At 55.5% G+C, this 12,039-nt stretch overlaps 2 protein-coding genes across 3 annotated transcripts in view; both read left to right on the top strand.

Annotated features, from left to right (window-relative positions):
- NOTCH2 (notch receptor 2) overlaps positions 1-6,327 on the top strand; it is an 83,233-nt gene extending 76,906 nt beyond the window's left edge. For both annotated transcript variants that reach the window (XM_048312450.1, XM_048312452.1), the window contains exons 30-33: positions 47-348; positions 694-841; positions 1,093-1,190; positions 2,562-6,327. In XM_048312450.1, the coding sequence (XP_048168407.1) occupies positions 47-348; positions 694-841; positions 1,093-1,190; positions 2,562-3,902 (1,889 nt within the window). In that variant the 3' untranslated portion in view covers positions 3,903-6,327. The remainder of the gene's footprint in view (positions 1-46; positions 349-693; positions 842-1,092; positions 1,191-2,561) is intronic.
- A 1,855-nt stretch (positions 6,328-8,182) lies between these two features.
- On the top strand, positions 8,183-11,193 carry REG4 (regenerating family member 4). Its single transcript, XM_048313028.1, has 6 exons — positions 8,183-9,451; positions 10,177-10,252; positions 10,364-10,461; positions 10,543-10,680; positions 10,760-10,865; positions 11,027-11,193. Exons 2-6 carry the CDS (start codon positions 10,189-10,191, stop codon positions 11,098-11,100), a joined length of 480 nt encoding a protein of 159 aa, XP_048168985.1. The 5' UTR covers positions 8,183-9,451; positions 10,177-10,188; the 3' UTR covers positions 11,101-11,193.
- Positions 11,194-12,039: the final 846 nt, after the last annotated feature.

The following is a 12,039-nucleotide window of genomic DNA, read 5'->3' as shown; positions in this document are numbered from 1 at the left end:
TTTGCTTCACTGCCAGGTTACTGTATCACCATCTTCCCCACTGCAGATGGATGTACTCCGCTGATGTTGGCATCTCTGCGTGCGGGCGGCTCCGACATCAGCGAGGATGATGAGGACGGGGAAGACTCCTCAGCAAACATCATCACAGATTTGATCTACCAGGGAGCCAACCTGCAGGCACAGACAGACCGCACTGGGGAGATGGCTCTGCACCTGGCAGCCCGTTACTCCAGAGCTGACGCTGCCAAGAGGCTCCTGGATGCCGGGGCGGATGCCAATGCTCGGGACAACATGGGACGGACGCCCCTGCACGCAGCCGTGGCTGCTGACGCCCAGGGGGTCTTCCAGGTATGGCCATTGGACAGCTCTGGGCTCTGTATTTATAGGAGCCTGTCCAAGCTATGCTCTGTTCACTCACAACCCCGCTCTCGTGCCTTCCACAGTGCAGTGGCCAGGCAGAGCTATTTTACATCCAGTTTCCTCGGGTATTCATAGCTTGAAGAACTCAGCATGCATAAATCATCTAGCATGTATTTATTTGGTCTGTTTGCCCCTGTCACCTGTTTTCTGGGTCCTTGCATTTCAGTGCTCAGGCTGCTTTGTCATTGCAAAATTTCTCTTGAGATTCTGCCAAATCCTCAGTTTTGGTCTGTAGTTGTATTGAAAAAAAATCTGTCTTCCCCTGTTGTCCAGATCCTGATCCGTAACAGAGTGACAGACTTGGATGCTCGGATGAATGATGGGACGACCCCATTAATTCTGGCTGCACGTCTGGCTGTGGAAGGGATGGTGGCTGAGCTCATTAATTGCCAGGCTGATGTGAATGCCGTAGACGACCATGGTAATGTGGACACCATGTACCAGGCTGGGCAAATATTTGGCCTGGTGTGAGCAGGGAGGGGTGGGTTCTGCTCTCCCAGAGTGGGGGCTGTTAATGAATTCTGTAGCTAAATCACACACTGGGCTCTCCTGCAAAGTCCCCCAACAGTAATGAACAACTGGCTGCTGCACAGTGGCTTGGTTAAACAATCCTGGAGGAGAAGCAAAATAACTCCTTGGTTTGTTACTGAAGTTGTTGGGTTTTCCCTGCAGGTAAATCTGCTCTTCACTGGGCTGCTGCTGTCAACAACGTGGAAGCAACACTAGTACTGCTGAAAAATGGAGCCAACAGAGACATGCAGGATAACAAGGTACAGTGTAGGGGTGCTCAGCAAGCCTGTGCTTCCTAACTCAAAGCATCTCTTCGCTGTTAGTACTGAACTAAGTTCAGATTTTCTAAACTGGGTGCTCAGTGCAGGTCTTCCAAAGCCAGACTGTGAGTTCTCCCTATGTGCTCAATGTCTTACAGGGTTTCTGATACCTGAGAGCAGTTCCCTTCCTTGTTTGGCCAAGTGCTGGGCATCAATGCTGTCCTGCTTTCCTGGCAGGGAAGGAATGCAGTACATAGTCAGTGGTGTGTGAGAGCAGCAGGTGAAGTGCTGCTGGTGTCAAACAGCTGGATTTCAGTTAGCAGAGAGAAAGGTATCTGGCAGCACAGCAGCAATTGTGTCCTGTCATGTTTCCAGGGATCTCAGTGCAGGGTGGATATGGGGGACAAGCCCCTCTGTTTGACTGTCTGCATTGTGCACATGTTCTGTAGCTTCACTATTAGTTCTTGTTGTGTCTTAGTCCCTGATTTCTCTCCCCTGACTAAAGTTTCTTCTTTGGATTATTATGTATTGCTCTGTGGATTTTAAAGCTAATGATGCCATGATGATTTTTTGCCTTTTCTTTTATACCCCTTTATATACTTTTTTATAGCTTTTATATTCTTAGTGTTTTTTAGCCTACATTCTTAGACTTATTTGTCAAGCTAAGAGACATTTTAGAAGCTTCGTAGTTAGGGATCAGTGTGCCCCAGACCCCAAGGTCCTCTCCAGAACACATTTTGTAAACTAAGATAGAACCATCCAGGGGAGGGTTCCTTGGGGAGGGGGGGGCTCATTGAAGCCTCTCATTGGGGAATCTTTGATAGGTATGCTAATTAGTAAGACCTATAATGAAATACCCGATCTTTTAGGGGGGGGGGGGGTTTGCGGGGTGCATTTTGGCACATTCCACCTGGACGTGGTGCACCTAAGGTTCCTTGAAATAAATACAGAGGTAAAATCCCTTCTTCCCTTCTAGCTGTGTTTGATTCTTGATTTTAAGACCAGGAAAAGGTATCTCTACCAACAAGCTGCAGTTCCTCACTGGGCTGTTTTAGCCTTTTGTACCTTTCCTTTAAAGGGAGCAATGGGAGAAAGGCACCAAGTGCTTTCATGGTTCCTCCAAGCGTCCAGGGCACAATAGTGCCCTTCCTGCTGAGATAGTTCAGCCTGTGCTCCACTGATGTGTATGAAATTATCTGTAATCTGCCTTTTTCAGTGGGCACTTCTCAGGGTGGATGGGCCTTGGAGACTGTTAATGTGACACTGCATTCAACAGTGCTTCCCAGGCTGCCACAACAAAAGGGGCTGTGAGCTGTACCTCAGTCCCCCCACACCGAAGCTGCTAAACTATTTTACTCTCTGTTTTTCCAGGAGGAGACTCCACTCTTCCTCGCTGCTCGGGAAGGCAGTTTCGAAGCCGCAAAAATCTTGCTGGACCATTTTGCCAACCGAGACATCACGGACCACATGGACCGGCTGCCCCGGGATGTGGCCCAGGACCGGATGCACCACGACATCGTGCAGCTCCTCAATGAGTACAATGTGGCCCACAGCCCCGCCGGGCACCCCGGGGCCATGCTGAACTCTGCCCTCTCCCCAGTCATCTGTGGCCCCAACAGGTCCTTCCTCAACCTGAAACACGCTTCACTAAGCAAGAAGTCGCGGAAACCGAATGCCAAAGGCATGCCCACCAGCCTCACCAAAGATGCAAAGAGGAGAAGGAAGAAGTCCCTCAGTGAGGGGAAAGGGCAGTTTTCGGAGAGCTCAGTGACCCTGTCACCGGTGGATTCCCTGGAATCGCCCCATGCTTTTGCATCTGAACCAACCTCTTCTCCTGTGATGCCCTCACCAGGGGTGCTGCACTCGTCGCCCAGCTCGCTGCTGACCGCTCCATCGGTGCAGGCTGCGCACACCATGTCCTTCTCCAACCTCCACGAGATGCAGCCCTTGGGACGTGGGTCCAGCACGGTGCTCCCATCTGTCAGCCAGCTGCTCTCTCAGCACAGAACCACCCCTCCCAACAGTGGGCTTGGCAGGCTCCGGCCAGGCAACGTCTCCACTGAGTGGATGAACCGCATGGAGGTGAACGAGTCCCAGTACAACGAGATGTTTGGCATGGTGCCCCAGGTGATGCATGCTCACCCCAGTGTTTCTCAGCAGAGCGGCTTGGTTCAAGCAGATGCAAAGCACCTGGGGGTGTCCAGGGAGTCTTTGCCACCCATCATGACTTTCCAGCTGGTTCCCAAGGGCAGCATAAACCAGCAAGCACTGCCACAGCAGGCCCAGTCAAACTGCGCTCAGAACATGGCTGGCCCTCTTAGCTCCATGTACCAGATCCCAGATCTAGCCCAGATGCCCAGCGCCTCGTTCTCCATGGCTGCCATCCCTCAGCAGGATGGGCAGGTGGCTCAAACGGTCCTCCCGGCCTACCACCAGTTCCAGAGCTCGATGGGGAAGTACCCCACGCCTCCCTCCCAGCACAGCTGCTACTCCTCGGCCACAGAACGGACTCCTAGCCACAACCGGCACTTACAAGGGGAGCACCCGTACCTGACTCCGTCGCCCGAATCTCCAGATCAGTGGTCAAGCTCTTCCCCACACTCTGCCTCTGACTGGTCTGATGTGGCAACCAGTCCCAGTAACAACCAGCGCGGGCCAGCGGCCGCTCACATGACAGAGCAGCAGCGGAACAACATGCAGGTGTACGCCTGAAGGCTGCCCAAGGTGCAGCCCGACTAAAGCGGACTCCAGAACTCATGAAGGTCTTCCAGGATGGAAATGAAGAACCATTTTAGTATCCAAGAGTCTTAATGAGCCCAGGATGTTCTTTCGTTGGAGGGACTGTGGTCGCTGTAGACTTGTATGCTTTTTTGCTAAACAGAGAACTGTAGAAGCTGGTGATGGAGAAGACCAGCTGGGTCACTTCTAACCAACTCCCACGCACCTTGGATGTGACTGCTGTCTGCACTGGATTCTCCAGTCTGCTTTTAAACATGTTCCACCATTGCTTTGGGGAGACAGCTCTTCAGCTTAATACATCTTGTGGTCATTTCTCCAGAAATTTAGCCAAAACCAGCTTTGTATCCTTATTTTGTTACTCCTTCTGTTACCCACGTAACCTCTCTCTGAAGCACCTTCTACTAGTTCTCCTCAAGTTCAAGTTGCCTTGTCTTGACACAGCTCAGAGCTGCACTCACATTCCTAGACCCTCTCCTTCCCTCGTCCACTCTTGCTCAGCAAGCGAGCCGGACCTCCCAAAACCACCTGCAGGTTAAGTGACACCTCCTGTCACACAGCTTCACCCTTCCCTCTTCAAGAGTCTTTGTCTTATAGAGACCCACTAACACCCCTTAGTGTTCTCACTGCCTGCTCCCCAGGTATTATGAGATTATATATACATATAGTCTTTTTAGGTTGTTTGTTTTGTTATTTGCCCTCCTGAAAACGCTGGTCTGACCTGGTCTTCCTGCCACGGTGGCCCATGGGCACATCTCTCCAGTGTTGTGTGTCTCTTCCCTGAGACGCCCCTGACCATTTTGACACACTACCCTCCCCGTGCCCCCATCCTGCCAGGAGTGTCCATGACTGCCTTCGTGGGCTCCCATGCCAGAAGAGATGCACTGCAACTGATACAGGCCTTTTGGGAAGCTCTTGGGATGAGCACGAGTGTTTCAAAAACTGGTAACACAAGCTCCCAGCGTTCTTGCACAGTAGTCCCCTCCCCTCCATCCAAGGGTGGCTGTGTGTCCTGTCCTCCAGATACCATATGCTGCCTCTTTATGGTAGTATCAAGAAGTGTCAAACATGTGGTTACATGTTTGCTGTGTGTGTCCTTCTGCGTCAGGAATGACATCCAGCCCTTTGGAAAGTGTCCCTTTTGCTCCAGCCCTGGGTCGGAGCTGCCTTGTCTTCCCCTCCCAGTGCGTGGAGGCTGCAGCACTGACTGACGAGCGGGCTTCCAGCAGCAGGAGCAGTGTGCCAGAAGCCAGGAGCTGGGCTGTGGCAGCAGACCAAATAGCCGGGAAACCATTGCCTCCTGCAGTTTGGTTCACAGGTTTGGGGCTGCCCTCTGCTCTCAGCTTCAGCCTGTGTTGAGATTTCCCAGCCGAGGTGCCCCACGTGCTCTGTGGGACAGCAGGGCTGTTCGTCCTGCGGCTCTCCCGATAGTTTTGGAGTTGTGGAAGCCAGCTGTCACTGACCTTAGACAAACAGCCGCTCTTTCTGCTTTGTCCACAAGAGTAGCGCTTCTCTGAAGGGCTTCAGACCAGCCAGCAGCTGAAGTGAACATTCGTGGGGATGGTTTGCTCCTACCTCTTCAGGGGAACGCTGCAGACACGTCTTCCAAGGAGCTCGGGACTGTCGGCTGCTGCCAAAGGACTGAGGGCTGCTCCTCTCCGAGCAGGCCATCCAACACCCTACCGTGTACAGTATTGTCTCTGGTGTTTCTTTCCATTCTCATCAAGAGTCAAAGTTGCTTTCTTTTTTTTTTTTCCAATTCCACTCTATGGTACATGAAGGCAGGGCCTCAGGAGGAGCTGGTTCCCGGGGCCATCACTTTGGGCTGAAGTTTTTAATTCTGTGTGAAGTTACTGCTTTTCACGGCGCACACAGCGTTCCCCAGCACGCTCGCTGCAGCGTGGCCTCTGAAGTTTAGCTGCAGCCGACTCAGACCTCCAGGGAGGGGCCTGCAGCCTCCTGGGGGTCTGTCCAGGTACACGTTTCACTGCGAATAATGAAGTGTTGCTACATCTATGCTGAAGAAACAAAGAGCTTTTGCTCGTTAGCCCCAAATAACCAAGTGCCTTTTTATATATGTGGCTACCTTTTACAAGATGAGTGCTTTCTGTGGAATGAAGCCGGTTCTGTGCCTGGCCTGTTAATACAATGGCCCTCTGCCTTTCTTCTTTTTTTTTTTTTTTTTCATTTTTTTAACTACTTGTAAAGATAATATCTCCTTAAGGTGGTATTTTATCTCATAAGTTGTAGAGTAACCATTCACACAGCAGCATTTTCCTATATTAATAATGGAAAATATTTGCTTATTTTTTACATTTTTTATAAAAGTCTTTTATGAAAATAGTTGCTGCCAAATGTATAAGCAATTTTTATCCCCAGAATAAAAAGTATGTGCCCAGTGTCTGTGTGCTGCTATTTTCATTTGTTTTCCTGGCTACTGTGGCACAGCCACCAGATTATAAATTAATCAGTGGTGCTGTCTCAGCACCACATGAACCCCACCACTTAGCTCCACCCAAGGGAGCTGGAAGCAGCCTGGTGTGTGTGTAGCAGATGGATTTTGGGTCTCTTAGTTATCTGAGAAGGAAGCAGTAACTGGCAGCCAAGCATCTGGGCATACTGGGAAGGATGGGGAGGACTGGGATGGGCCCTTTCTTAGGCACTTTGGATAAGAGTTCTTGCTTGCCCGTGGGAGCCAGGGAAGGGCTGGGGCATTTGTGTGGCTGTTAGAAAGGTGGTGAGCGAGGGTGGGTCGGGCAGTGGTCAGTGGATCTGTGGATTCGCTCGCTCTCTCAGGTCCTGCGTGCTTCCCTTGGCTGTTTCTGTCCTTCCAGCAGGGAAGAACACCCTCATCCCTGGAGCTGAGGCTGCCCCCCTGGCTTTGTCTCAGCAGTTGATGCATAGAATCCCTGAGGTAGAAACAGCCCCCTAAGATCATAGAGTCCAACCTTTAACCTGGCGCTGCTGTGTTCACCACTAAACCATGTCCCCAAATGCCACATACAGATGGGTTTTGAACATTACAGGGATGGTGACTCCACTACTTTCTGGGCAGTCTGATCCAATGCTTGACTGCCCTTTCATTGACAAAATTTTCCCTTGTATCCTCTCCAAACCTCCTGTGGTGCAACTTGAACCCATTTCCTCTCATTCTGTTGCTTCTTACCTGGGAGAAGAGACCAACCCCCACCTGTTGTCTACAGCCTCCTTTCAAGTTGTTGAAGAGAGTGATAAGGTCCCCCCTGAGCCTCCATTTCTCCAGACTAAGAGCATGGAGTGATCTTGCAATCTCTGAAACAGGGAATCACCACTCCTCTGTACTGGCCTCAAGCTTGACGAGTTTGACTTGAGCAGTCAGAAAACAAACTGTCAGTAGCTGCCATGCTGTATTGGGAGCACGGAGGTGCCACTGGAGCCTTGGGCTCCACTGGTGCTCACGTGGCTGTTTTCCAGCTCTCACTATGGATTTGGATGGAGCCAGTAATTGAATTACGATGCCAAGCTGGGCTAAAGGTGCTGGGGGTATTTTAAGGGTTTAATATTCAAACAGTGCAGCTCCTTTATCTCCTGGTAGAGCCAGCTGGGTGAGTCCAAACCTCCGGGAGGCATTCATCCATGTTCTCCCACAGCTTGCACATCTGTGCCAAAGTTTAGCAAGCTCTGCCAAGCCCCTGGCACAGCTGCATTGAGTTTACCGGTGCTCAGGCTGAGACTTGAAGCTGTGTCTGCTCGGGACTGCTCATGCCTCTTCCCCAGCCTGGGATGGCCAGGGGCTTGTGGGAACTTGCTGTGTTGCATCCAAATGGAACCATCCAGGCAGGGAGCTGCGGCATCCCTTATCTAACTGAGGAGCAGTGGAGGAGCCTCAGGCTCTTCTGGGGAACTTTTTCACAGTTTTTCATAAATCAGGGGTGGAGTCCTGTTTTCTGGGGAGTTGCTGTTTGCAGGGTTCCCCTATTGATCAGGGCAGGTGATGTGTGGCAGGTGTTGTTTCTTTCAGAAGTGATAGCAGACAGCAGCTGTGTTTCGACATGAGAAGGTTTTACCCCTTGGATCCCAGAGAGTGCCTAGCAAGCAGCAGCAGCTCTATCCCACTGTGTGGGTGAAGGACAGGGGTCTGATCCTCCTCCGTCCCCGGGGCAGAAGCCAAACCTGCCTCTGCATGCCGGCATGGAGCTGCTCCCTGTGGGTGTAGCAGCGTTCACTGGCTACATGTTTCAGCAAATGCTGCCACAGAGGAGATCCCATGGGAGATCCGTGAGGTGTACATGGCTTGAGCCTGACAGCAAGCTCTCCATGTGGGGAGAAGCAGGGCTCAGCCCTGGCTCTGGATCTTCTTCAGGTTGCTGCCTCCTGGGTCACACTAGTGCTGGTGAGCACCAGGCTCTAAAGGGCAGCTCCTCTCCTCCCCACTGGCCTGCACCAAGGGTTTTGGGGGGAAGGAGAGCCAGCCATTGGCTGGAGCTGGCAGCGGCAGGAGCTGGCAGCTTTGCGGGAGCCACGGGGCAGGCGGCAGGATGATCTTTCAAAGCCGCTTTGGTCCATCAGGAACTAGCAAAGTGACTCTCCAGAGCAGCGTGGTGGCAGCAGGAACGTGGAGAACTCCAGCTGCCTCCCAGAGGTGCAGAGAACACCCCGGGGCAAGAAGCAAGGACCATGGCAGAGAAGGCTGTGCCAGACCTTGCCGAAGGTCTCCAGCTGCTGGGGCCAGGGGCTCATCTCTGTGGCTCCATGCTGGCAGCAGCCTCCCCGGGCCGGGGCTGCAGGGACCCGCCTGGGGCAGGGGCAGTGGGGGGCTGCTGCTGCGGGACTTGCCCCTTCCTCCAGGAGAGACACGAAGTGACGAAGCCCTGCGTCACCGCCGGGCCTGAGGGCTGGGCACCCTCCCCGCTCTGATGGCACCGCCAGCCCCCGGCTGCAGGCTGTTCCCACATCCCGGCGTCCCGCATCCTGCTCGCAAACATCCCCCGGCAGTTCAAACAAGGGCGGTGTGTGAGTGACGCATGGCAGAGCCGGGCAGGGCGCGGGGCCCGGCCGGGTGCCATCCCTTGGTTGGGGACAGGGGCAGTGCCAGGGGGTTGGACCCACGGCCCGGCCACTGGCCGCAGGGATGCTTTGGCCGGGATCGGGGGATCAGCTCCGGGGCTCATCCTCGCCAGCCCCCGGGCAATCCAGGGATGGCCCAGCGGGCATCTCTGCCAGGTGCCAGGCTGCTCTGGGCTGGAAGATTGTATCTGTATCGCGGGAGCAATTAATGATAATTGCAGGGGGTTTATTGACCAACTAGGACAGGTTCTTCCTGTCTGTTTCTGGAGATACGTTAAATACAAACAGAGTGGAGAGCTGGGCGATTTTCCAGCAAAGTGGGGGGGATGAAGGGAGGTCAGCAGTAAGATTTTTATGGTGAGAATCACCTGAGCTGGGCAAACACAGGTGCTGATGAGTACCAGGCTATAAAGGGCAGCTCCTCTCCTCTCCCCGTGACCCGCGACAAGCCGCTATTCCTCACCATCTCCGGACAACAGGTGAGGAAGAGGAAGCTGGGGCCTCGGGCTGCTCAGAGCTGGCTGGCGGGCGAACAGGAGCTGGTCCCTCTCCCTGGTAGCTGCCGGGGGAGCTGAGCTCTGTCCTCGCTGGCTGGGGCAGGCTGTGATGATGCATTTTTCAGCCCTGCGTTGACTTTTGTCGCTGCTTCTTTGAGGGGAAGACGAGCTGAGTCTGCAAACCGGCCCCAGTGCCCAGGGATTAGCCCAGATAAAGGGGAACTGCGCTGATGCGGCCGATTTGCCTCCCCAGCCTGGGCAGCGCTACGAGCTCAGGGCGTGAAAATGCCGCCGTGTACGCAGTCCCTGCAGCCCCACCGGCCCCGGCTCCGCCTGTGCCATTGCCGCTGCTGCACCACGGCAGGGATAGGGTCCCCCGACCCGTGTCCGCGACAGCACTCTCCCCTTGTCCCCACAGAGCAGCTTGGCTCTCCCAGATGCCTCCTGCCGAATCTGGGACTGATGGGGCCAGGACAATTTGCTGCCAGCGTGGGCTGGGAACTCCAAGCCATGCCTGGGCCGTGGGGTGCGGGCATGGGGCAGTGACCTGTGCCAGGGAGCGGAGAGGGAGGCATAGCCTGTAATCTCCTGCAGGCAGCTCAGAGGGGCTAGGCTCAGCCCACAGCGGGGCAGGTTTGCACTCTCTGGGCACAGGTGGCATCCCCTGTCCCCAAAGCACCTTGTGTGACACTCCCGAGCCTTTACAGGGAGCAAGGAGGATGGCGGCAGCGGCCAGACTCGCCCTCCTGCTGCTGGGCTGCGTGGGGCTCCTGCACGGAGTCGGTGAGTGCCACGGCTCGGGGGCAGCTGCTTCTGTAGTGGGGCCAGGAGGGAGCCACGCTCCTCTCCAGGCTGCGATGCTGGCTGTCCCTCATCCCTGCTCTCCCCAAACAGATGGCAGGTACATAAACTACTGCCCCGACGGCTGGTCCTACTACGGGCTAAGCTGCTTCAAGTTCTTCTCTGAGCCCCGGACCTGGGACGAGGCTGAGGTAAGCCCACCGGGGTACACAGGTGGACAGGGACCTCCCCATCTCCCTGAGGAGCCCTGGCACTGACAGCTCTCCCCGCAGAGGCAGTGCCAGGATGTCAAGAAAGGCGCCCACCTGGCCTGGGTGGAGGACGCCTACGAGGGACTCATCCTGGCGAGAGCCATCTCCTACTACCAGCGCGCGCAGCCCGTATGGATTGGACTCCAAAAGAGTAAAGAGGTGAGGTGTGGGCGGCAGGGGTGATGGGGGGCTGGGGGACAGAAGGGCCATGCCTCTGAACCCCACTCTCCCTGCACAGAGCCAGGCCTGGCAGTGGACAAGTGGGAATAACTACAGTGTCGCCACTGGGATGCCTGGGAACGGTGCCCGAGGGGGGAGATGCGCCGTGCTGACCCACCAGAGCGGTGAGTGCCCGGTCTGTGCATCCACCTCCAGTGCCTGGGCTCGGCCGGCATTCCCCCGCCTCCCTCCTCCTCCAGGTCCCATCCCCTTGGAGGGCTGCGGTGGGCACAGCTGGTGCCCGTCCTGCCGTGGCCCCCGCCAACCCCGCCTGTCTCTCCTGCAGGCTTCTCTACGTGGTCCAGTGCCGACTGCTCCCGGAAGCATCACTACGTCTGCAAGTTCTACCCCTTTCACTGAGCACTGCCCCTGGCCCGTGGAGGACCCCGCGCCGGCGATGTCCCTCCCGTGCCACCTCTGTCTCTGTCCCCACAATTCCTATAAATACATCTATAAAAAAAGAAGCATGCAAGTGCTGTGTGAGCTTGGTGCTGGTGCAAAGCCCTGGGCTGGTCCGCGAGAGAGAGAGACAGGCTCTGCCACGGCTCCCTGAGCTTCCCAGCTTCCAGGGGCTTCAGCGCTGCCGGTGCTGGCAGAGATGTTTGGGGATGAGTCCCCTAGGAGCTGCGGGGCCAGTGGCTCTCCTGGCTGAGCACTCGTGTTTGCTCATACCAGCCCTCGGGTGCCAAATACAGCAGGTGTCCCTGGGGAGCAGGTGGGGGGACAGGAGTGTCTCCAGGATGGGGATGGTCCATGGAGATCTGGAGCACAGATGTGGGTGGGGATGGGGGAGCTGTGACGGGTCTGCAGGCATGGGGACTGGTGGTCTCCCATGTGCAGACAGCTCCACAGGGATCTGGGGGCTGCAACACTGCTCCACGGCCATGCTGACAGCAGCACTGGGACCAAAGGTCTCTTTTGTGTCACTGTTATGTTGCCACAGGCATCACGTGGCTGTTTGCTCTGCGGCTTTGAAGATGGCTCTGCCCCCACCGAGCTCATGGGGTTCTACCCCGCCAGAGCTGCGGCACGTGTCAGACGCGGACTGCGTCCCGGGCAGCACGGATGGTGCCGGCACTAAAGCCTGGCCGCCCTCTGCTCCCTCCCCAGGACCGCGGGGGCAGCCGGGGAGGCCACACAGCGCCGTGCTCACTGCGCGGTGACCACGGCTGTGCCGGTGAGCCTGGCACCGGAGCTACCACTGCCCCAGGGCAGCCGGGGCTGCGGGACGGCCCGTCTGCTGCTTCAGCTCCGTGTCCGCAGGCTTTGGGGCACAAGACGGAGACATCTCGCAAGCTC

The sequence above is a fragment of the Corvus hawaiiensis genome, chromosome 9, assembly GCF_020740725.1.
Source record: "Corvus hawaiiensis isolate bCorHaw1 chromosome 9, bCorHaw1.pri.cur, whole genome shotgun sequence".
In the NCBI taxonomy this organism is placed as follows: domain Eukaryota; kingdom Metazoa; phylum Chordata; class Aves; order Passeriformes; family Corvidae; genus Corvus; species Corvus hawaiiensis.
Note: the sequence above shows the minus strand (reverse complement) of the source record. Positions and strands in the feature narration are given on the sequence as shown.

Bases quoted from the DNA above. Each gene is read 5' to 3' on its own strand.
- REG4 (XM_048313028.1), top strand. From the start codon at position 10,189: ATGGCGGCAGCGGCCAGACTCGCCCTCCTGCTGCTGGGCTGCGTGGGG. The intron at 10,253-10,363 runs GTGAGTGCCACG...CTCCCCAAACAG, and splicing joins GGGGCTCCTGCACGGAGTCG to ATGGCAGGTACATAAACTAC. The intron at 10,681-10,759 runs GTGAGGTGTGGG...CTCCCTGCACAG, and splicing joins GACTCCAAAAGAGTAAAGAG to AGCCAGGCCTGGCAGTGGAC.